Source organism: Diabrotica virgifera, chromosome 9 (assembly GCF_917563875.1).
Source record: "Diabrotica virgifera virgifera chromosome 9, PGI_DIABVI_V3a".
NCBI classification, from domain to species: Eukaryota; Metazoa; Arthropoda; class Insecta; order Coleoptera; family Chrysomelidae; genus Diabrotica; species Diabrotica virgifera.
In genome coordinates, this window is record NC_065451.1 from 209,521,586 (window position 1) to 209,547,483 (window position 25,898).

At 32.1% G+C, this 25,898-nt stretch overlaps 2 protein-coding genes across 3 annotated transcripts; one reads left to right on the forward strand and one right to left on the reverse strand.

Moving 5' to 3' along the window:
• Window positions 1-177: 177 nt before the first annotated feature.
• Window positions 178-24,836, reverse strand: LOC114327643 (mitochondrial translation release factor in rescue). Of its 2 annotated transcripts, XR_007700986.1 has the most exons (4): window positions 24,693-24,836; window positions 6,541-6,874; window positions 6,058-6,279; window positions 178-443 (listed from the first exon to the last, which is right to left on the reverse strand). XR_007700986.1 is itself a non-coding variant. In XM_050662381.1 (3 exons), exons 2-3 carry the CDS (start codon window positions 6,242-6,244, stop codon window positions 208-210), a joined length of 423 nt encoding a protein of 140 aa, XP_050518338.1. In that variant the 5' UTR covers window positions 6,245-6,279; window positions 6,541-6,732; the 3' UTR covers window positions 178-207. The 2 variants fall into 2 exon arrangements, 1 of the variants encoding a protein (XP_050518338.1); XM_050662381.1 differs by lacking the exon at window positions 24,693-24,836 and having other exon boundaries at window positions 6,541-6,732.
• LOC114327639 (MOB kinase activator-like 4) lies at window positions 7,015-18,289 on the forward strand. Its single transcript, XM_050662380.1, has 4 exons — window positions 7,015-7,119; window positions 7,221-7,384; window positions 10,633-10,842; window positions 12,710-18,289. Exons 1-4 carry the CDS (start codon window positions 7,051-7,053, stop codon window positions 12,942-12,944), a joined length of 678 nt encoding a protein of 225 aa, XP_050518337.1. The 5' UTR covers window positions 7,015-7,050; the 3' UTR covers window positions 12,945-18,289.
• Window positions 24,837-25,898: the final 1,062 nt, after the last annotated feature.

Below are 25,898 nucleotides of genomic sequence, written 5' to 3' on the forward strand. Positions count from 1 at the left end.
TGTAAAAGATGGATAAGCGATGTAGAGGAATATCTTAAAACCGTGACCACCAGGCAGTGGTGAAGGAAGATATCCAATCGGGCAAAATGGAAGAACATTGTTAAGTAGGCCAAGACTGGCAAAGGGTTGTAGCGCCATTAGAGGAAGAAGAAGTTGTTTTCTGATTATAAAAACATATAAAACTGAAAGTATTTTATTTATTAATTACTATAATTTTTGATCTATGCTGTTACATTCTTGATTCTTCCAAGCTTCCTTTAGTTTTTGTAGTTTTTCTCTTTTCTGGTCCCTCACAAGACTCCGCTTTTCATTGCGGACCTTAGTTTGGGCTTCTAAACTGTTTTCTCGATTTACAAAGTTATCTAGTTTTGTTTGAAGAAGGCTGCGGGCTATTACTCGATTTTTGTGCAGTTCTCTAGTTTCTTGACATTTTACAACAATTCCTAAAATATTACAACACAATTTTCAGCTATGTACATACTCATTTTTTTATAAAAAATCAAATTATTTGACTTGATTTTAACTATAGGTTTAATATTTCAGTCTTTCAGACAGACATTTTAAAAATCTTGAAATTTACTCATATAAATACATTACCTAAACTTAACAGAACCAAATAGGGCGAAACTGTAGAGAAAGAAACTATGTTAAAAGCCAAGAGACAAAGAAATATGGGTCAATCCAAGCCAAGTGGGTCCAAAGGCAGTTGCTTGACTATTTTTAATATTTTTTATTTTTCTACCTTTTAAACTTCAGTCTATGGAGAGTACAAAATTGCATTCATTTTATTTTAAAAAAATTTATTTTGCCGATGACGGCCATTTTTGTTAAAGAGTATCGATCATTTTCACGGAACACATGACTTCGCTTTTTAGCCAATATTTTCACTGAGGTTTGTCCTAGAGCAATAAATCAAAAACCAAACTTTTTAGAAAAGTATGCTCTAAAAAAGGCTTATAGCATTATTTAATTTCAAACTACCTTTAAGGCCTTAAATGAACCTCAAAGTTTGAAAAGGTAAACTGATAAAATTCCATTTTCAGGATTTTTTTTTAACAGCATAAGGCAAAATGATAATGAAATGAGTGAAAAATAATTTCGACCACGAGTCCAGTATTCTGTTAACCGAGGTACAGTAGTACCAAGCGGCGCCGCTAGGAGAACACTCCAATAATGCGTCGCAGATTACTTTAATGAAACGTGGTCATTTTGTACTCTAAAAAACCGAGTAAGGTATGACAAAAAAAAATAATCGTTTTCGTTTTGATTCGAGTTTTTTGCCATCCTCTGACACCTGATGTTTCGGAATCTATTCCTTGTCAAAGAGGCTTTACAAGAAGACTGAATTGAACCATAACGAAACGAAGAAGAATTACTGATATTAAAATATTTGCAGCGAAGTGTGGTTAGACTTTCCTCTAACGGGGAATGATGAAATGAGCGAAAAATAATTTCGACCACGAGTCCAGTAATCTGTTAACCGAGGTACAGTAGCACCAAACGGCGCCGCTAGGAGAACACTCCAATATAACAGAGAATTAAACAATCTTTCAAATGAGGTAACATACGACCCCTATTCCCATTTAAAAAAATCATCGATTACGTCATCACGCCCAGATGAATGACGTCACTAGTATGAAATATATATATATATATATATATATATATATATATATATATATAAAAATGGGGTTGAAGTTTATTGGGTATCCAGCTGAATAAAACCAAGTGGTACTCTGTTTAACAAAACGTTATATTTCGCTGATTTTCATCAGCATCATCAGACGAAAGCTACAATATTTAAAAATGGTACAATTTTATAGTATGGTTTTTTACAATTTTTATCTTACCTAATTGAGGTTGATGGTATTTAGATGATATTTAGATGACATCGAGATACTGCAATTTTGATAAAATGTGGGTTAAATTTAGTTAATTATGTAATAGGATTAAATGAAATTTGTTTTATATTGACAAGAATGAAAATTGTATTTGAAGTTGATTAATGTCAATCAGATGAAGTACTAGACATATTAAATATTGAATGTTATTAATGCCTGGTTGCACCAACAGATCTTAAGTTCCAGATTAGCTAAGCTCTACTTATAAATAGGGCCTCCTTGAGTATCACTTACGTTGTACCATAATTTTAGATTCTTACCTTATCATCAATTATATCTATTATTATATTATGGTATTATTATTGTAATATATTATAATTATATTATATTAATTCTTATGATATTCTCGACTTAAGGTTAAGATATGTTGGTGCAACCGGGCATTAGTGTTTTATGTAGGAAAATAGTTTAGTTATATATCGCTAATATCATAAAGGTTTATTTAATTGAAATTTAACACATCGGTTGTCTTTTAGTTTAAAAATTTAATATTATTTTTTATTATGTTAATTATATATTAAAAATGTGTTATAAATTTGATGTTATTTTTCTAATTGTAATAAATAAGCATAAATTTCACTTAGATGTTCGACGTCTGATTTCTTATTTATTAAATTATTTGTTTGACTGATAAATGCCATCTCGAGGAATAGTCTTTTGTTAAGATTATTTTCTATTGCAAGTATTTTTGTTTCGTTGTAGTTCATTATATGTTGTTCATCATGTACGTGCTTTGCAAGGGAACATCTATCAGGGTATAATCTACTGTCACTTTTGTGTGAAGTTATACGGCTTTTTAGGTGTCTAGACGATTGGCCGATGTATTGTTTATTACAACTTCCACAAGGAATACAGTAGATTATGTTAGATAATTGGTCTTTAGGTGTTTTATCTTTAATTTTGGTGAAAATGGAACCATGATGAACATGATGAACAACATATAATGAACTACAACGAAACAAAAATACTTGCAATAGAAAATAATCTTAACAAAAGACTATTCCTCGAGATGGCATTTATCAGTCAAACAAATAATTTAATAAATAAGAAATCAGACGTCGAACATCTAAGTGAAATTTATGCTTATTTATTACAATTAGAAAAATAACATCAAATTTATAACACATTTTTAATATATAATTAACATAATAAAAAATAATATTAAATTTTTAAACTAAAAGACAACCGATGTGTTAAATTTCAATTAAATAAACCTTTATGATATTAGCGATATATAACTAAACTATTTTCCTACATAAAACACTTAATAACATTCAATATTTAATATGTCTAGTACTTCATCTGATTGACATTAATCAACTTCAAATACAATTTTCATTCTTGTCAATATAAAACAAATTTCATTTAATCCTATTACATAATTAACTAAATTTAACCCACATTTTATCAAAATTGCAGTATCTCGATGTCATCTAAATATCATCTAAATACCATCAACCTCAATTAGGTAAGATAAAAATTGTAAAAAACCATACTATAAAATTGTACCATTTTTAAATATTGTAGCTTTCGTCTGATGATGCTGATGAAAATCAGCGAAATATAACGTTTTGTTAAACAGAGTACCACTTGGTTTTATTCAGCTGGATACCCAATAAACTTCAACCCCATTTTCATCTAAAAAGTCAGCTGTTATTTAAAGGATTTAATATATATATATATATATATATATATATATATATATATATATATATATATATATATATATATATCTTTCATTGCTTCCTCAGTACCAGGGTTTTCCCAGCTGTTATCTCAGTACTTTTATATATATATATATATATATATATATATATATATATATATATATATATATGCTTTCTGTTGTTTTCCGGGTTTGACTCCGCGTTGAATAATTTTGGTTTTGATAAAAACCATTATTTTGACGACGTTTCGGCAAGATCTCACTTGCCATTGTCAAAACTTGCCGAAACGTCGTCAAAATAATGGTTTTTATCAAAACCAAAATTATTCAACGCGGAGTCAAACCCGGAAAACAACAGAAAGCACATATAGCTCCCGCGGAAACTTCAAGTGTAACATATATATATATATATATATATATATATATATATATATATATATATATATATATATATATAAATTGTAATTTAAAACTAAAAATCGACCTGTTTCGGCATTCCCTTATAATCTAATAACTGCGCCAAATATCGAGGAGAACTCTTTTCTTTGGCCCACTTTGGCCAACTCTTTCCTGTTTTCCGTGTTTTTCACATCTCCTGAAAATTTTGATGGATGTGACTTGGCGGATTTACAGTCATTTAAACCAAAATTGACGATATGCAAAGACAAGAACAGAGATCTACTAACAGAGAAACAAAAAAGTAGAAAGAATACTCTGAAGCAAACAAAACGAGAGAATATATTATACAGTGGAGCAGTACATTAAAAATCCAAGGTGTAAAGAAGTGGTTCAGATAATAAAGAAACTAAAATACAAATAAAAAGCCAGGGATGGACAGAATTTAGGAAGAATTATTAAAACATGGAGGATCCAAATTCGGGAGAGAATTCATTAGATATCTAATAATATGGGTAATTCCATTTCAAATCACTCAATTTTGGAGCAAAAAATATTTTGGATCTCCGATTTGTTTGAAAATTGGTATATAGCTTCTGCGGGACATAAAAATAAGATATTTAAGGTCAAAAATCTTCTTCTTCTTTTTTTCTCAAAATGTTATTTTATGCGATTTTACAGTGATTTGGTGTTTATTTAAACAAATTTGCATTTTCTATGGTAAAGTATTAATGGAAAACATAATATTTTAATAGAAGGGACTCAAAAATGTCATTATATGGCATTATAACAAGTTACTTTGATTCAAAACAAGTTTTTGATCAAATTTTATAGTGTAGAAAATGTTAAAAGGTTTTTTACATTTTTCTCCATTCCCAAAATCCATCATAATCGATTTTGCTGAAAATTTGTCCACATATAGCCAAAACATAGGACTTTAAGTGGTGAGAAAGATTTGAATTATATTACAATACCAAAAAAGTTACATGCAATATCATAGTCAAAAATATAGAAGTCTACTGTAAGTACAATTAATTCGAAAATATCGACCTCACAGCAAAAACTGTTAAAAAGAAATTGTAATAATTGTAAATACGATTTATTTGGAACAATTTCTGTTCCTAACATTTTTGTCAAAAAGTTAAAATTGGTGGATATATTGAGCAAAACAGGTTCTCCTTTAAAATCAAGATGGTGGCTAACGTAACGGAGGAATTCATTTGTGATTTCAAATTTAGACTACTATTGATTCCCCTAAAGATTAGAAAAATAAAATTTTGGGCAGCTCGGCGTGCAAGGCCAAGTGCTATCCTGATTGTACTAATATACTTTTGAGTCTGATATTACTGCATGTAACTTTTTTGGTATTGTAATATAATTCAAATCCTTCTAACCACTTAAAGTCCTATATTTTGGCTATCTGTGGGCAAATTTTCAGCCAAATTGATGATGAAGTATTTTGGCAATGGAGGAAAATGTAAAAAACGGTATTTTAAAGTTTTCTACACTATAAAATTTGATCAAAAACTTGTTTTGAATCAAAATAACTTGTAATAATGCCAAATAATGACATTTTTGAGTCCCTTATATTAAAATATTATGTTTTTCATTGATACTTTACGATAGAAAATGCAAATTTGTTGAAATAAACACCAAATCGCATAAAATAACATTTTAAGAAAAAAAGAAGATTTTTTGACCTTAAATATCTTATTTTTACGTCCCGCAGAAGCTATATACCAATTTTCAGACAAATAGGAAATCCAAAATTTTTTGGCTTAGTGATTTGACATGGAATGTACCATATTCATATAGGTAGGTAGATCAAGTTCAAATGGAGGAGGAATGAGCAGTTGGCGTTATATATCCAATATATAAGAAAGGAGATAAGAGAGCATACCAGAATTATAGGGAAATTACATTGCTAAATGTAGTATACAATACAACATTAGGAAATTACAGACAGGAGAAGACCCATCCAGGATTATGATGCCAAAAGAAGAAATATAATTTACTATTCTAATTGGAAAATAAGCCACAGTTTAACTTGAAAAATGATTTTATTGATGTTTCGACTAAGAAGAAATATATTACCTGTTGGAATGTGCTTCATTACTACACAATTCGCTGTTTTGTTTATTTTCTGACCACCAGGTCCGCTTCCTCGTACATGCATCTCTTCTATGTCTTTATCCAGCAAAGGGGGCACTTTGGAAATATCTAATGTGTGTTTAAATCTTAACAGTAATTGGGTCCTAATATAGTGTCTGCACAACATCATTGTACTGCTTGTTTTAGAAGTAACGTTACACCTTTCTACAATGAAAAAAGAACTGAAAGATTTCATAACATATAATAAATCCAATTAGGTTCGATTAAAGAGTAATACAATGGCCACCAAAAGCTCACAAACAGGGCATAGGATGACCGCAAAAAAGATGGATCGACGACATTAAAGGAAAGGTACGAAGAAACTGGCACCATATAGCTCAAGACAGGCGAATATGGAAAACACAAGATGTTTTTGTCCAGGACTGGGCCAGAAGAGGCTACTAAAGAAGAATAAATCAAACTTACTTTGTAGTTATGACTGATTTGGTTTTCGTCAACAAGATCTCTATTTTGGTGGAATTCCTCTTTTATTCTGTTGCGGAAATATTGTTTGTCTGTAAATTTAAGTTCTTCGCTATATCTTAATAATTCTTTATATAATCTTAATATTTGTGTACGATTTATCTTATTCATTTTTTAAACATTTGGGTTTTAAAAACCTAACCTAATTTTACAATACAATAGTTCACTTCTTCTTTTTATGTGGAAATTAGCTAGGCCCTCTATTTAACAGCTCAACAGTGTTGCCACATCTAGTAGTACGGTCTGTTCAAATAAAGACGGCCATGGTAATTAGGATCTACAAAATAAACAAATATTGATAATTTTCTCAATGGATGATAATTGGAATATATAACTATTTTAATTTAGTCAATAATAAATTTTGTAGGCATAAAAAATTATTGGGCAGTTGTTAGCACTGTTTTGACAAGGACACATCAAGACAAAAGTGAAATCTGTCAATAATTTATTTATATGTCAAAGATGAAGATGGCCGATGGATCCACAATTTTGCGAAGAAATAGACCAGGAACGAAAGCAAAGGTAATCAATTAAGAAAAATTAAGTAATTCACGAAATTTCCGTGTGTTTCATCTATATTCTACGATTAACTTTACCTCAATTTATATGAAATGTCATTGTAGGATTTCAGTCACTGGCCAGATGAACCTTTCGAAGATATGGATAGCACCCTCGCAGTGCAACAATACATCCAACAACTCATACGTCGTGACCCGAATAACATAGATCTAATATTAAAAATGCCCGAATCGCAAGACGAAGGAGTATGGAAATATGAGCATCTAAGGTAAGCAGAGAAAACATCAGTGTTATAGATATCTTCTTCTTCATGTGCTATCTCCTCTAAGAAGGTCGGCAACCATCATGGCAATTCCCACATTCGATACCGCTGCTCTAAAGAGATCAGCAGAAGTGCAGTTGAACCAAGTTCTCAAATTTTTTCACCAGGAGATGCGTCTTCTTCCATGACTCCTTCTACCCTGCATTTTTCCTTGTATTATTAATTGCAACAGGTGATAATGCTCACCCCTCATGACATCTCCCAGATAGTGCAGTTTTGTCATGTAATGTAATGTTTATTTATGGACTTGCCATTTTTACAAATCAACTTAAATTTAACTAAACTATTAAAGCACAATGTGATTACATAAAAAGGTATTTTCGATCTCATTCTTAATAGTACTTAGTGATAAATGAAAATAATCATTACTATTAAATTTGTTTGCATTTCGACACATTCTCTGTAAGGGTTTATTTACAGTATTAGTTCGATTATGAAATTCTAAATAAAATAAGTCTTGGGATCTCGTGTCTCTACAGGGAGTACGGAAGTAAACCTTTTCCAAAAGAGCACTAGCATCAATGCCTCCTCGTATTAATTTATATATAAATGCTACATCTAGCAATATTCGCATTTCTTCAAGAGTAGGCAATTTAAGTAAAGATTGTAAAACAATGTATTCAATTTCATTTAAAGGTATTCTCAATTTAAAAGGAATAAATCTTAAGAACTTTCTCTGTACTCTTTCTAATAGATCTTTGTAGCAGTTATAATGCGGAGACCAAATATTGCTACCATATTCCAAAACCGATCTAATAAGGGAATAGTAGATATTTTTGAGACAATAAATATCAAATTCAGAGAGACTACGTTTCATGAAACCTAAAAGTTTCATGGATCTATTAGAAACGTAAGAAAAGTGGTCCCTGAAGCTTACTGTAGGGTCAAAAATTACCCCAAGATCCTTAAATGTTGTGATTACCTCCAAAATATTTGGTCCAATATGGTATTCAAATTAAATCGATGTTTATTTCTAAAAAATCGCATTACCTTACATTTATTTATGTTCAAATCCAAAGCATTTAAGTTACACCAATCCAATAATCTACTTAAATCATTCTGTAATAAACTACAGTCATTGGAATTTTTTATGACTATAAATTTTTAGGTCATCAGCATAGGGAAGAATATTACAATGATAAAAACAATTTTTTATATCATTTACAAAACAATTAAAAAGTAGAGGAGATAAATGTCCACCCTGTGGAACACCAGAGGTTACATTGAGAGTAGATGACAAAAATTGGTTAATTTTTACAACTTGAGTTCTATCTGTGAGATAGCTCTCCATCCAGCCTAGTAATCTTCCATGTAAACCAGCATTATAAAGTTTCGAGATTAGGACAGTATGATTAACTCTATCGAATGCCTTCGAAAAGTCAGTATAAATGACATCAACCTAGTCATACCCTTCAAGAGCATCCAACAAAATTCTTGTAAAACTAAAATATTGGTAGTAGTAGAACGTCCTGGAATAAAACCATGTTGGTCGGGCAGTAAAGTAGGATTCAATAATGGACCAAGTTTTGCAGCTACAATCCCTTCAAAAGATTTAGCAAAAACTGAAATTTTAGATATAGCTCGGTAGTTTTCAATATTTTCTCTATTACCACCTTTATGGATTGGGGTAATATAACTTCTCTTCCATATCTCTGGAAAGACACCTGAGCCCAATGACAAACTAAATATTTTTTGTAAAATATAACTCAGAATAAATCTACAATTAAATATGAACGGAGGGGATATATTATCAGGTCCAGAAATTGCTTTTAGATCAATCTTAGATATAAATTCAAATACATCTAATATAGTTTATCACAAATTTCAATACAAAGACTATTATCAGAGTTTACAGCTAGATAATCTATATTACTAGTAACATAGGTTGAATTAAAAAATGTACTAAACAAATTTCTTAATATTCTTCTGTAGGCTCTTAACTCAAAGGCTTCTAATCTGTTTGAAACATCTTTTTTTATTGTCCAAGCCTCCAATCCATAAAATAATACGGAGAACATGTAGCATCTAAGAAGTCTTATCTTTAAAGAAATTGTAATATAGTCTGTTCGCTAAACTCAGACGCAACTTTCTAGATATTTTAGTCGGTAATTTTAGTCGGTAAAAATATTTACAAAATAGTTAATAATCAATAAATAGCTAATAATTTTGCCAATTTTTGCAAAATTGGCAAAAAACAAAAAAATTATTGACTAAAATATCTAGCCAGTTGCGTCTGAGTTTAACGAACTGACTATACCCCTGCTACAAAATACTCTTTTTTGTTTGTTGAAAGCATTTTATTATATAAATATTCATTATTTTTTATTAATTATTGTACCCAGATATTTATATTTTTCAACTTTTTTAATTTGTTCTCCATGTATTGTTTAGATTTCTTGGCGCTGTTGGGCTTTTGTTATTACCATGAATTATGCCTTTTTGTGTTTAGGGGCAGTCTGTTTTCTTTGTTGACTTCTACCACTCTGTCAACCATTTGTTGTAAATCTTCAAGATATTCTTTTAATAAAATAGCTTAGTAGGCAAACTGTATATTATTGGTTGGTCGACCGTTTACTTTTATTCCCGTAGTTAATTCTTCTAGTGCTTCATGGATTATTTCCTCTAAATATAAATTGAACAAAGTAGGAGACAGGACACAGCCCTACTTGACTCCCCTCTCAATCTGTATTTCATTTATAAAGATGTTCTCTTTTACTATGATATACAGATATACTCTTATAGATATATATCAGCTCAAAACAGGCTCTAGAGGTCCAAGACTTCAAGGGTTTTCTTCCTATCTTGTGCTAGGTTTTTTCAGTTTAATCTCAAGTCTTCTTTGCTGATTCCATCCATTTCTTTGTGGTCATCCTCTTCTCTTTTTTGTTCCAGCTTCAGTATTTATTAATTCTTTGGGAACTCTGCCTCCCTGCATTCTAGCTAGGTGTCTGAGCCATCTTCGTGTTTGAACGAAGCTCACAATGTTTGAAATTTTTTGTTGTCCACACATTTGCATTATTTGTTCATCTTCTCCAGATATGTCCATCTTTTATACCTCTGATTCATCATCTTTGTTTAGAGCCGCATTGGACAGAGACAGATTTGCCAGTGTAGTCGCTAACCTCCACTAAAGGAGAAAGCACCACAAGTAGAAGGTATCAGTGTTATTTTTATTTATATATTTACATTCACAGGCAATTCTGCATGGAGCTGAATGGATTAGCGGTTAGACTGCAAGGCGAATGCCATCCGGAAACTTGTACCCAAATGACAGCCACTGAACAGTGGATCTTCCTTTGTGCAGCACACAAAACTCCAAAAGAGTGTCCAGCGATTGACTATACGAGGCACACTTTAGATGGAGCAGCTTGCTTATTAAATAGCAATAAGTATTTTCCAAGTCGGTAAGTTATTCATTGAGATATTTCAATATATGTAATAATTAATTCACTGCATGTCAGAGAAAACGGGCACCCCACAAAATGGACCACTTTTGATGTTTTGGATTTCCTAAACCTGTTGTCTGATTTAAGTGATTTTTTAATATGTTATAGCCTTATTCTTTAACAATATCGCTGTAATAATATTGTTGCTAGATAGGTAAATTGTCATTGTGTACCAATCAAACTGTTTTTTTCTCAAAGTTCACCACTCCCTGTGGAATAATTTAGCATTTATAATATACTGAAACTAAAACCCAATTACAGCCTCAGGTTTTCTTAACATCCTGTTTTTTTAATCATTCGCTTATGTTGGATAATAAAAAAGTTAGGTACTTTAAGGTAGGCCACACATCAAAGAAACATGAAACGTAAATTACGTTTCATGGAAATAAAACACTGCTAAACAAATATACGTCCGGCCATTTATGAAACTCTCCGAAAATAAAAATGTGTCATGATCATGAATCACACTCGTTTCATTGGTAGGCGGACTTTGAGATTTGTTTAGCAGTGTTTTATTTTCATGAAACATGTTTCACGTTTCATGTTTTTCGTTTCATGTTTCTTTGGTGTGCGGCTTGCCTTACAACTAGCCATGTTCTTCATCAATACAGGGTGTTTCTAAATAAGTGTGACAAACTTTAAGGGGTACTTCTGCATGAAAAAATAATCACCGTTTGTTTGTACAAACATATGTCCTCAAAAGCTTCGTTTCTGAGATACGGGGTGTTGAAATTTTTCTTACAAACTGACGATTTATTTATTGCTCTAAAACCGGGTTAGATATGCAAATGAAATTTGGTAGGTTTGAAGAGGTAGTTATCGACCTGTTTCAGGATTTTTCTTCAAAATCGTCCGTTTTAGAGAAAATGAATTTATTCCATAATTTTGCCCCTCTCTGCAAAAAGAAGGTTTGGTAGAATAGATTATTTGATTATTATTGAATCATTTAATTTTGTAAAAGTCTAAAATATAATATGGTATCAATGCAGATGATATGGTACTGGTAGCGACACCTAAAAATTGATTAAATAAAAAGGAAAAGATTCCTCTCATTGGCTGTATACCGCATACCATAATAAAAAACTTACTAAGGAAGTAAAACTTCACTTGTAGCCTACAAGGTAGATGGTATATAAATTTATTAAAAATTTTTATCTAAAAAGATCCAAATTGGATTGAAGTGGGTACATCACTAGTACAAGAAACACAAACGTTTTCGGACCAATCAGTCCATCATCAGGTTGAAAACTTTAGATCCAAAGTAGTTGGAACTAGTTACGTAGTTAGGTCGAAAGACCTTAGTAATACAAGAATTACGCCATTTCGGCTACAACAATGTCGAAAATAAGTCGATGTTAAAAGAATATAAAAATGTAATGAGACTATAAAGGAGTCTTCATCTTGGCTTCAAACTGACAGGATTCAGCCAGACTGACAGCTGTCAGTTTGAAGCCAAGATGAAGACTCCTTTATAGTCTCATTACATTTTTATATTCTTTTAACATCGACTTATTGTCGACATTGTTGTAGCCGAAATGGCCTAATTCTTTTATTACTAAGGTCTTTCGACCTAACTACGTAGCTAGTTCCAACTACTTTGGATCTAAAGTTTTCGACCTGATGATGGACTGATTGTTCCGAAAACGTTTGTGTTTCTCATACTAGTCATGTACCCACTTCAATCCAATTTGGATCTTTTTAGATAAAAATTTTTAATAAATTTATATACCATCTACCTACAAAGGAAGTTTTACTTCCTTAGTAAGTTTAAAAATTGATTATTATAGTTGACTATAAAACTTAATCTTTTTTTCTTTTTTTTTAGAGTTAGTATTAAGGAATCATCCGTTGCAAAGCTAGGATCAGTATGTAGAAGAGTATATCGAATTTTTTCACACGCATACTACCACCATAGATCGATATTTGACGAATTCGAAACAGAGACTTGTTTATGTAAACGGTTTACACAATTTGTAACGAAATACAATTTGATGTCCAAGGACAATTTGATTGTCCCTATATTGGAAGAAGAAAATACACCTGGAGAATCCGAGGCGTAAATTTCTCGAATGTGAACATGTATAATATGAGTTTTTTAAGATGAAAGGAATTTCTCGAGATGACGATAAATACATTGATTCCGTTTAGCAATTGTTGCTATAAAAAGTGAGATGTAATAGAGCAGATTCTTCTTTACATTAGTCAAATACAGGGTGTTAACAACAAGGTAGGTCATTTTAATCATATATTCTGATACCAAAAATAGTTCGATTGAACCTAACTTACCTTAGTACAAATGTGTACATACAGAAAGTTAAGTCATTTGAAGTTACAAAATGAAAATCAATTTTTTCCAATATATCGAAAACTGTTCTTATATTGAAAATGGACATGTTGCTTTCTTATGGTGGGAACATCTAAAAAATATTTCAATTAAATTATTATTGTGGTACCATTAGCTAAACGCAATGTTTTTAAAACTTTTTGCCTCTTAGTAATTTTTTGAGTAAATATAATGTAAATTACATACAAAGAAATTTTATTAAAAGGTCTCTATTTGGTGTAGTCAACACCGAACTTTGTGAAACCTGCAATGTGGGGAGCGAATTGGTTCACATTTTTTATGCTTGCAGTAAATTTGAAATACCCCCTTTCAATCTGAATGGTGAAAAACTTTACCCCCCTATCAATCTATTCCATTTGCGGTCATTAAATATGTATCAGGTGTACAAAATTATTCTTAAGTTTATTAAACATGTAACTTAAAACTTTAGTGTAGGTGTTAAGCTCGTTACCTTTGTTATATCGCCAAATATTTTACCTATTTTTCCTATTTACACTTTCCGTGGTCTACCCTTTCTGTCTGTCAGTCACCTTGAATGACCCCTAGGTGCAAAAAGTAATCCTAGTTCCTCTCCCCATCATAGTTCTTCTTTTAATTTCCAGAATAATAGTGCAGTTAGTTTAGTTAAGTTACATATTTGCTACTGGTTGAATGGGCACTTAAGCCCGAAGGCCAAACAACAAAAAAAAGGTCTCTATAATCAACTATTTTCAATGGGAAATAAGCCACAATTTTACCAAAAAAAAATGATTTTATTATTTTGACAATGATACCCGACTTGGGCGTCGAAACGTTAATAAAATCATTTTTTTGGGAAAATTGTGGCTTATTTCCCATTGAAAATAGTTGATTATAAAAATGCCACAAGGAAATAGTTTCAGAATAACATTAAGGTCTCTATAATCTTACGAAACCATTTACAAATATGTGGTGGATTTTAGAAATGTTCAAAATATTTCGATAAAAACTGGCTTATCGAAAAAGTACTAAGAAGAGGGAAAAAAGTTTTAAAAACATTGTGTTTAACTAATGGTGCCAGAATAATAATTTCATTGGAACGCACACATTTGGGGGGTTTAAGGGCACGAAACCCTCATAAAATTGTTATGGCGTGCACAAATTTCACTGTTATTTTTTTAATAACAATAAAATCCCTAACAGTTTTTGATATATGGGGTCTATTGAATAAAAATAAGTATTTGCTTTTACTTCCTCGTATTTACTTAATAGTAATTGAATAAAGCATTAAAGAAATGACTTTATTCAATTAGTATTAAGTATATACTTAAATACTTGTAAGTAAAAGCAAATACTTCTTTTTATTCAATAGATCCATCTATTGGAAAAATCTATTTTCATTGTGTAACTTCAAAGGTCTGTAACTTTTTTTATGTGCACATTTGTACTAAGGTAAGTTGGGTTCATTCAAACTAATAATTTATGACCTATCTTTTTGTTACACCCTGTATATGGACGGAATAGATACATCCTTGATTTTTAAATGTTCTAAGAGTTGTAATGATTTTTTAACGAGGTCCATATGTTCGACTGAAAAGGTACTGGATTTGGGAGCTCATTGAGTGGTTTAATGCAGCGGTTCTCAACCTTTTTGAGTCATGTACCACTTACAGTTCTATAAGGATATGTACCACCAGTGGTACATATACCACAGATTGAGAACCGCTGGTTTAATGTATTTATTGTCATACAAAATCTATTATTGCAGTATTTATACATAATTGATTTGTCAAAAGTATCATGTACTACATAAAACAAACAATAAACAAAGAAGAGAGATATTTTTAAAATCATGAACGCATTTTTTGCAATTTCTTAACATGTTTTTCTAGTGTTTAAAATAACTAACAAAGTCCGTTGACTTTGTTTTAAAATAATTAACTATTTATATGGGAAATAAGCCACAATTAAATTTAAAAAAATAATTTTATTAACGTTTCGACGCCCAAATCGGGTGTCGTTGTCAAAATAAAAAATACTACTAAATTAAACAAAAATGTTGCTTAGTAAAATATTCTTCTAATAATAATTTATTTAATCTGACTCATTTATATCGGCAATTCAGACATATTATATTATACATTTTAAAGTAGAAGACTTTAAAATGATATTGCCAATATTTATGAGTTGCGTTCGTGGGACAACTTTACTGAGAGATAGTTCATTTGATTACATGAAATCAACCCCAACTCACGAATAACCGCCCCAAAAAAATTATAGCATGTGATCTGTCTTTACAAAGACAACCAAATGCAACGGTGACAGTAAAATTCTCGCGTTAGAGATTCCATAGTAAATCACGAGGGAAAACCAGGAAAAAACCTCGTGATACTATCCCAACATCGTAAGTATTTGGTCTTACATTTAGTTTACCCTCAAAACTAATACCAAATTCTGACTTTAATATGTTTAAATTATAAATAATATTAATAATACATAGATATACAAAAAGTAATAATAAAATAATATAAAATTTGTACTAACTCGATATGTTATTGACTTACTAATCGTGGTATTTTCTTTCTATTGACTTTATAAAGAAATCCGGGGTTGAACTACCCTGGTGATGGGGTTAATTAACTGGAGGCACTATTTGGTCATAACATCTATTTATTTATTCAACACTACTAAACATACCAGTAACCAGCTGATGAGCTTGAGGTCTAAATATCGAATGATGAATAATGAATCACGAATAACGAATGATAAAAGAATGATCGGCGATGCTTCTCCTGAATATATACATAAACTTGCAAATGTTGTTATTTAGATTGTTGACACAACTTGACCGTTAAATATTAATAATATCGAATGGCTGACAAAGCGTTCTTGAAAACTAGTGCACTATGTTGGGCAATCGGTGTCACCTAATCATTTTAAAACAACCGGCGATGTTTGTTTTTAAGATATTTAAAAATTAAATGAATATGAGTTGCTTTTATTTTGGATGCTGATATAATCCTGTACAACTTCCTTAAATTTACTTAAATAAATTATTAGAAGAATTTTTTACTAAGCAACAACATTTTTGTTGATTTTAGTAGTATTTTGACGACACCCGATTTGGCTGTCGAAACGTTAATAAAATTATTTTTTTCAATTTAATTGTGGCTTATTTCCCATCTAAATAGTTAATTATTATAAAAATGCCACAAGGAAATAGCTTCAGAACATTTTTTTTCATTTATGCCTGGTTGCACCAACAAATCTTAGCCCAGCTGTTTATAGTAGGGTCACTTTAAGTTTCATGTACGTTGCACCATGATTTTCTATTCTTATCTATAAAATCCAAGATTCAATGGTGCAACACATATGTTCGTAAATCGAGCTTAAAGCATGTCTTAAGATCTGTTGGTGCAAGCAGGCATTAGATTCTTTATTCAGTTCATTCATTTCCAGAACATTCTGTCCCATTGATCACCATTTCTTCTTGTGTTGCTCTTCTTTACAACGTAATTGTTAGTTTCAAGTGCTGAATACAATTACAGTGGACTCTCTCTATAACGAACAAGGATATTACGAGGTTTCGCTTATAACGAGGTACATTAGGTGTCCCATGAAATTCCTATTTAACTATAACCCTCTAACGAGCAATATTTGGTTATAACGAGGAAAAATGAAACCGAAGGATACAGTAATGGCTATAAGTAAACACCCCAGTTGCCTGTATAAAGAAATTCCCAACTTCTGTGTTATTATCGAGGTAAGTGCTGTAATATGCTTCGCCGCCTGCAATAAACTTCTTCCTGTGTATCGACCGATATTGAATATTGTAGAAAATTTACAATTTATGATGGCGAGGTCTCATTGTTCACCATCGACACCTAATAAACTACATAAGAGGCATCAACACATTTCAATATTATTGTTGTCTGATATAACGAGATCCGCTTATGAGGTAATTAGGCCGCCATTTGAGTTCTCGTTATAGAGGGAGTCTACTGTAGTATGTTACCAATTTGATTTTAAATACTAGAACAACAAATGACCACATTTGTTTTAAAATATGTAGTGTTAGCGGTTACCTTATTTGATTTAAATGTATATGTAACTACATAATATAATATTTTCCTTTGTAGAAATTTTTTCCATTTTAAAACCAAGAACTAACCACTGATTTTGGTTTTCATCCTATTTTGTTCGCAAAAATTTTACTTTTAAGTGAACTACATTATTTTTTAAACAAAAATTCTAATAACTCGACTATTTGTCTCTCTATTATCTTAATTATCATTAAGTGTAATTAATAATAACTAAAATCAGTTGGTAGTTCATTGATTTTTTATAGATCTATTGAACATGATCGAACACATACTTATTTGAAAGTAGTTTTGTGTATTTAGATGAGAAACCTCTTCGTTTCAAGATCTATTCGCTCCTTGCGTGACCATGGTGAGAATACACGAAACTATGCCAGCGTCCATAGCGGCGAAATATGACAATGGACAGCCTAAGTCTGACGTCACAAATGTCACAAAATTGGGAGGAGCTTATATTGACTCCAAACAACTTTGTTTGTAACGTTAAATGGTCATATGGTCATTTATGTGCTTTGTGTGGCAAAATAAGACTTCATTTAGGTATTTCGTTAAAGAAACGTGTTAATTAAGGGATTTTTATTCGTTTTTGCTCAGGTGGTTTTTATTCCTTAGTGGTTGAAAATACTGTTTATGTTGAAAAAACTGTTTATGTTCTAATCATTGCATTAAATTAACTCACTAGGGCAAAAACGAATAAACATCTCTTAATTGACACGTTTCTTTAACTAAATACCTAAATGAAAAGTCTTATTTTGTCACACAAACCACGTAAACAATAAATTAAAAATTCCTTATGAGTGTTTAACATTATAAACAAAATTGTTTGGAGTCAAATATAAGGTCCTCCCAATTTTGGCGAATTTTTGCAATGTCAGTGTCATTATGTTCGTTTGCGGGCTCTGTCAGTGACTTTTAGTCCACGACAACGCATGCGCACTTTAATTCTTTTTTTATTTATTTAATGTATTATCCTTTATTGATAAATATACCAGTATATTAATAATTAATTCATATTATTAATTAATAGTAAGTATACCTTGTATATTTATCTATCAACGGTATTATTTATATTCTTTTAAAGTGCGCATGCTCCACTTTTCGTGGATGGTGGACTAGTCCCCGACTGTCTCCGCGAACACATTCATTGTTTGTATAACAAATTTATTTATTTATTTATTTTCAACGGGCTACTGCCCAATAAGATTACAAGTTTATAAGTCCAATATACATAATACATGTGTCAATAATAATTAAAATACAATAAAATAGTAATCATAAAACAATAATACAATAAAATACCAGAAATGCGCATAAACCACCTTACTAAAGACGAAAAACTGCGCACCTGGACGGGTAAACCTCTGCACGGGCGACATCCCAATGAGGTCAGCCAAGACTATGTCGACAATACAGCGTCGAACTATTGGTTGATATCAGGAAAGATGTTCCCTGAAACGGAGGGTTCATTACTGGCTATTCAGGATCAGGTTATACCAACCAGAAATTACCTGAAATATATCATCAAAGACCCTCATGTTCAAAACGACAGATGCCGATATGGATGCCAAGCCCAAGAAACCATCCAACATCTTACAGGGGGCTGCCAGGCATTTGCTGCAACTGAGTACAAGGAACGGCATGACGCAGTGGGAAAAATCCTTCATCAGGAGATAGCTATCAAGCTGGGACTTCTCCAAACCGACCATCTCCCTTATTATCAATACGCCCCTGAGAGTATGCTTGAGGATGGCAACTACAAGCTATACTGGGACCGCACTGTGCTCACAGACCAAACAGTGGCGCATAATAGACCAGATCTCGTATTAGTCAATAAATTAACGAGACAAACAACCCTCATTGATGTGGCGATTTCTAACAACAATAATCTACGTACTAAATTTACTGAAAAGATCGCCAAGTACCCAGACGATACTGATTATTATGTCTACTACTGGAGTCATTCCGAAGACCCTCCTCGAAAGCATAAAAAAGCTGGGTCTTAATGAATATCTTTATAAGACCATGCAGAAAGCAGTACTACTCGCAACGGCCAGATGTGTACGAAAATTTTTGGGAGATACACCTGCATACCAAGTCACCTAGGGCTCGATAACACGGAAAGAGTCCCACCAGAGCTCAATCCTTTTGATACCTTAGGTATCTGGGATGAGTCAATTTTCCCCTTAGAGGGAGTGTGAGCCGTATGGCTAAATCCTATAACAATAAAATATAAATATCACAAACTTAATCACATAAATCAGATTTATATATCACAATAATGACTATCTATCCAACAACTACTCAAACAAACATACGTCTGAGGCCAGAGATGAATTCAGACTGCGGTGCAAAGAAATCTAGATCAGGGTGAATATTTGCCCATCTTAGTGCTCGAGATAAAAAGTTGTTATATGCATAGTTGGTTCTATGGATAGGAACATAGAATGTTTGATTTAATCGAGTTCTACGGAGAGGTACATGGAGACCAACATGCTCAAGTAGCTGAGGACACAAAACTGTTGAATTAATTATGCCAAAGAGCATCCCTGCATCCTTAATTACTCGTCGGTCACGCAATGAAAGAATACCCAATTGGGTTTCAATTTGATAATAATTTAACTGATTTAACTCAAAAGGTATACCCAGTTTATATGCTATGTACCTTAAGAACTTGTGTTGGACTGTCTCGATTTTTGTTATGTAAATTTTATCAAAAATGGAAAATAAATATTACATACAGGGTGTCCCCGAAAATAGTGCGTTCCTTAAAGGTATAGGTAGAAGTCACAATGTAGAGCAAAAAAGTCAACATTTTTTTCTAAATTGATCCGTTTGACCAAAAAACGAAAATACATTTTAATATGCAAATTGAAGTCTGGCAACAACGCGCAACTCAAAAGTCTAAAGATTAAAAAAGTAGGTTTGTAGGTCAGTTGCATCTGGTAGGTAAAATAATGTAAATATCAACCAAACCCATATCCATTATTTTGCAGGTAGGTACCTACGATGTCAACAACCCCAAAAATAACACCTCAAAGTAAATAAACAAGAGGTTATTAGGTTAAATTTCCACAGTCACAGCAAGTTCTTCTAGGTTACGTTGCCATGTCATTCAAATATATGAAAATAAAAATTCACTTATATGGAGAACAATGTAATTTTTTTTGAAAACGGTTAACTTTATAAAAAAAATGTTACAGGACTTTTTTGTTCTAAATTGTGTATTATATCCATACCTTAAAGGAACGCACTATTTTCGGGGACACCCTGTATTAACGTCAAATATGTCATATGTGTATTATATTAACGTCAAATTGTGATCGCCAAAAATGTCAGGCGACTATTCTAGGTGCCACATCAGTCATGCACGGAGCGAATACATAGTGTGTTTTCTTCAACATGTTTGTTTTTATGTTGAAATTCTTTGAGAAAAATCTGTATTTCGTTGGAGATGTCGGTGTCCTAGACGAACACTTACTGAACAGTGAACCAAACATAGCAAAAAAATGCACAAGATGGGAAGACATTGAAGTCTTTCCATCTCTTATAAAGGGAAGAAGATTTGTCACCATCTACCGTTATTCAACTGTTGTTCGATCCTTTGCTTCACGAGTGAAGCGACAGACTTATACATTTCGATCACTGCCATATTAGTTTACATTTTACCACCCAGTATTGATAGAAAATTAAGGAGTATCATGGTCACAGCTATAGTTCGGCTTGGCTTTAGTACATATTGGATTAAACATTCTACACCAGGGAAATAAACAAATAATAGTCCAAGAGACAGCGCTGAAAAATCTCTTTGAATTTACTAAAGCTAGATTTTTCACAGTTGATTACTGTGATTGTGTAGAGAAACATACTGCGGTCGGTCAAGCGAAACGTAGAACAGGGGTTACTGAGAGAGTATCAAAGTTGCTTTCCTACGAAGTTAATTAAATCCATTTACAAAGGCTGAAAATCAGTACACACATTCTAAATTAAATATAAATAAAAGTTATTATAGTTGGTCAGCTGTATGACGGGACAGAGCCGGTCGGTCGGCCCCAATGAATGTACAGGGTTATTCACTATATTTTGACCCCCGTGTAAACTGCTTTATTTATAGAATTAGAAAAAAATGTAAAATACAAAACTTATTCAATTTTTAAATTATGATTTTTTTACATATATATCGTACTAGTGACGTCATCCATTTGGGCATAATGACTTAATCGACTATTTTTTTTAAATGGGAATAGGGGTCGAGTGCTAGCTCATTTGAAAGGTTATTCAATTCCCTATTCAGTAATATAAGCATTAACATGATTAATTTTACAGGGTGTCCAAAAATTTTTTTTTAAATTAAATTCATTGTTTAATTAATAATTCAAACATTTTTTTGGACACCCTGTATAAATAATGATCTTAATGTTTATAGTAGTGTATAGAGAATTGAATAACCTTTCAAATGAGCTAGCACACGACCCCTATTCTCATTTAAAAAAAATAGTCGATTACGTCATCACGCCCAGATGGATGACGTCACTAGTACGATATATATGTCAAAAAATCGAATAACTTTTGTATTTTACATTTTTTTCTAATTCTGTAAATAAAGCAGTTTACAAGGGGGTCCAAACTATAGTGAATAACTCTGTACATTCACTGGGGCCGACCGATCGGCTCTGTCCCGTCATACAGCTGACCGACTATAATAACTTATTTATATTCAATTTAGAATGTGTGTACTGATTTTCAGCCTTAGTAAATGGATTTAATTACCTTCGTAGGAAAGCAACTTTGATACCCTCTCAGTAACCCCTGTTCTACGTTTCGCTTGACCGACCGCAGTATGTTTCTCTACACAATCACAGTAATCAACTGTGAAAAATTTAGCTTTACTAAATTCAAAGAGATTTTTCAGCGCTGCCTCTCCGTCTATAAGACACTGTTCGGGACTGCAGCGAATCCAGGTATCTGATTTTTTTTTTAGTTATTGAAATATAAACTTCTTTAGCGACGTTGTGCACTTTTTGAATGGGGAAAAAGCATTGAACTCGCGACCGTCATCGCTACGGCGAGATACTAGTAATTTATACAGTGATGAGCGCGCTAATAACCGGCAAAATAACGCAAAAGATGGAAAACATAATACATTGTGAAATTAAAAGAGATGAAACTAGTGGCGGTGGAAATTATCGAAATAAATGTATAAATTAACATTATGTTACATAATTTTCCACCTTTAGACGTCTGTGACAGGAGTATTTTATGAAATTATCCTGTCACAATGACAGTGTTGTAATACTCCTCCGATACTTCTAAAGGTGGAAAACTATAATGTAATCTTAATTTATACGTTTATATCGATAATTTCCACCTTTGCTAGCGCGCTTATCACTGTATACTATAGATAAAATGGAACAACATTATCATTTATGGATGACAAATTTTCATCCCATATGTAGCTTTTTCAGGAAAAAAGAGGGGACAATGTATAATGACTAAGGTAAAGACACCTAATTAAAAATAAGATAAGGGATGGATATGCGTTAGGACACCGATTCTTCAACGAAACTCCCGGACCGAACCATGGCCGGTGACAAACGCTCTCGTCACCGAGAGCGTTTAAGTCGTCGTACACTCACCTAAACTTTAAGCAGACAGGGTTTCTTTCACCGGCCATGGTTCGCTTCGGAAGCTGTACGAGAATCTAAAAGATTCTATCCAATAAATACTATATTTATTTCATTAGGACATTTAATTTTTTTAATATAGTAAAAGTGTATCCGCAAAGGTACAAAATGTTTCAATAAACGTAGAATCGATAAAAAAATGTAACATATTTCTATAGAATTTTCGAATTGTATGTAAAATCGAGAAAACTCGTTACTTTTCCACATTTATAAAGGTGCATTATCAAAAAATGTGGATTGTATAGTTGCCATCAAATTATTGCAGTAAACCTTAATATTAAGCTTATTACAAAGTTATTTGTATTTGAGTGGTGTGATTAAATTTCCGGCAGAGGTAGAAAATAATAAATGTTAATCTATTGTACGTTTAATTATTATACCTGCTATTCAGTATGTTCACCTCTTCAAACTTAAAGACACCACTCAAATACAAAATACAGGTGATGAGTGTATATTGTAGGCTCTCCCATGTCCGCTATTTATCGGCCTGTGTCTTTATAAATTTGTAAAAAGCTCAGACAACAGATAGTTACCAAGAATTCTATAAAGATTTTACTCGGTGTACAAATGACTTTTGTAATCGGATTAAGATACGGTTTCTGTAATAATGTGTTGGCAAGTCTATCTACGATTAGAACGAGATGATCACTATTATTTTATTTATATTTTCTATATTTCACATTAAGTACATCTTTGATGTATTTATATGTTGACTATGTATGTAAGATCTGTTTACTTCAAATATTGTAAACGTTGTTGACAATGTGAAAAGTCCAATAAAAAATTAGTAAAAATCTTTTCGAAGGATTTATACTTGTGTTTTTATTTTCAATAACAAGGCCATATACAATACTAAGCTGTTGCTGTTTTGCCAGTCCCTTTCCTGTAGATTTATTCTTTCATTGCTTCGTCCACTTCATCTCTGAATGATCTGCGGGGTCTGCCTTTCTTCTTTCTTTGTATGCTTTTTCTTATGAGGATGTTTCAGTGCGTTAGTTTTTAGATTTCTTTCTAACGCATTAAATTCTATGTGGCAGAAAAAACGCACGTCGATGATTACATTTCGTCGGTGACATTTATAACATTTATTCAAAACCTAGAGAAAGAAATGGCTAAAATGAATCAGAAAACATGGCGAAAATAAGCAAGACTACAAAAAGTACTGATGCAAAGACAAAAATTGGATTATATGTAAAGGTAAACTTAGAAAAGAATAAACTACTCGTATAACTAAACGAATATGGAAAATGCGTCTACGAGATAAAGATATTATAACGATGACGAAACTAATAGTGAAAGAGAATAATAAAAAATTACAGATACAAAGATACAGAATTGACATTCTTCTTCTTCGGCACTACAGCCCAAATTGAGCCTGGCCTCCTTTATTTTTTTTGTCTCAACCTTTGTGTGTCTGTGGTTGTTCTTCTCTCCTCCTAAAAGTGCTTGTGCGTCGTTGCTTACTGCGTTTTCCCAGCGCTTTCTTGGCTTTCCAGCCGTTCTCTTTCCTTGCATGCTAGCGTTCAGTGTTTTGGTAGCCTATCCTCTCCCCTTCTTATCACATGTCCGGTCCATTGCAATCTTTGTATTCTAATGAAATCTGACAGGAGTGTTTCCTTGTAAAGTTGATAAAGCTCGTTGTTGTATCGAATGCTCGACATACTGAAGTTTCGACTAAATTATGATGGAAGGAAAATAAAAATTCAAAATAAAAATTACACATACATACTACTATTTTTGCATCTAATGCGTTTTTCTTTGTTTCTCACTCTGATAATCGTTTTTTATTTTCTTCTTCTTTATACTTTGATCTGATGCCTCCAAAATTATTTTGTATCAATTGGGCGCAAAGTAATCGTCAATTTGCAATTCTCTGAAAATTTTTCAGTCTCATAGTACAATCCCATGACAGACAAATATATATTATTTCGTTATCAGGAACACAGATTTGGTACCACAGGAAGTTAAATGTTTTGCTGCAATGACGTACGTTGATATATAATCTAAAAAATCCAGTTCATATATTTAGAACAGGAATTTCCCAGAAAGAAAGATTTTTTCTGGTTGAACGATTTTGAAGGACATTTGAAAAAAAAAAACCTCAAGAGATAGGTAAAAAGTCTGATAACAATTTCCTTTTACAGATAATTTAAATTGCTCTTATCTGATAGTGGTATTATAAATATGTAGAGCAATCTTAAAAGTAATTGAAGCGTATGTTGCAACATATGAATATTTTATTGTTTATTATTATTAAACTATTGAGTCAGTTGATGTAGAAGTTAACAAGATCATAAATATATTCAACTAGCATCTCAGTTTGTCCTGTCTTTTCAGATCATTTCTGACTCTGCTCTTCTATGATACTCAAAGAATTCGGAGCAGGCATCACATTTCCAAAAACTTCAATAATGTTAATGGATCTGGCTTTTAACGTCCATGCTTCCATTCCGTACAAGAGAACAGGTCAAACGTAACACTAGCATCTTGTATCTCAAGTTGAAATCTAACTTGCTATCAGTCAGAAATTTACGAAACCTCAAAGATTCATTTCTGGCTTGTTTTACTCTGTTCCTTATCAGTCCCAACTATCGTTTAGCAGAGAACCCAAGTATTTATATAAACTGCCTGGCTTGTTCGATTTCCTCTACAGCTACATATATCTTTGCGTTTGGGTAATATTTCTACCTATAATCATTGTTTTTGTCTCGTTGATATTTATTTTCAAATTCAGAGCTTTACCTGTAAGAGTTAGATCATTTAAAAGGCATTGAAGATTTTCGATGTTATCTGTCATTATCGCTGTGTCATCGGCATAGCTGATGCTGTTAATAAATTTGTTTGAATACCCTTATATTAGAGCCTGCCACTGCTTCTGTGAAGGCTTTTTCTACGTGTAAGCTAAACATCACCGGAGAAAGTATACAATCT

Bases quoted from the DNA above. Each gene is read 5' to 3' on its own strand.
- LOC114327639 (XM_050662380.1), top strand. From the start codon at position 7,051: ATGTCAAAGATGAAGATGGCCGATGGATCCACAATTTTGCGAAGAAAT. The intron at 7,385-10,632 runs GTAAGCAGAGAA...TTACATTCACAG, and splicing joins TGGAAATATGAGCATCTAAG to GCAATTCTGCATGGAGCTGA. The intron at 10,843-12,709 runs GTAAGTTATTCA...CTTTTTTTTTAG, and splicing joins AATAAGTATTTTCCAAGTCG to AGTTAGTATTAAGGAATCAT.
- LOC114327643 (XM_050662381.1), bottom strand. From the start codon at position 6,244: ATGATGTTGTGCAGACACTATATTAGGACCCAATTACTGTTAAGATTT. The intron at 444-6,057 runs GTAATATATTTC...GTAATATTTTAG, and splicing joins AATGAAGCACATTCCAACAG to GAATTGTTGTAAAATGTCAA.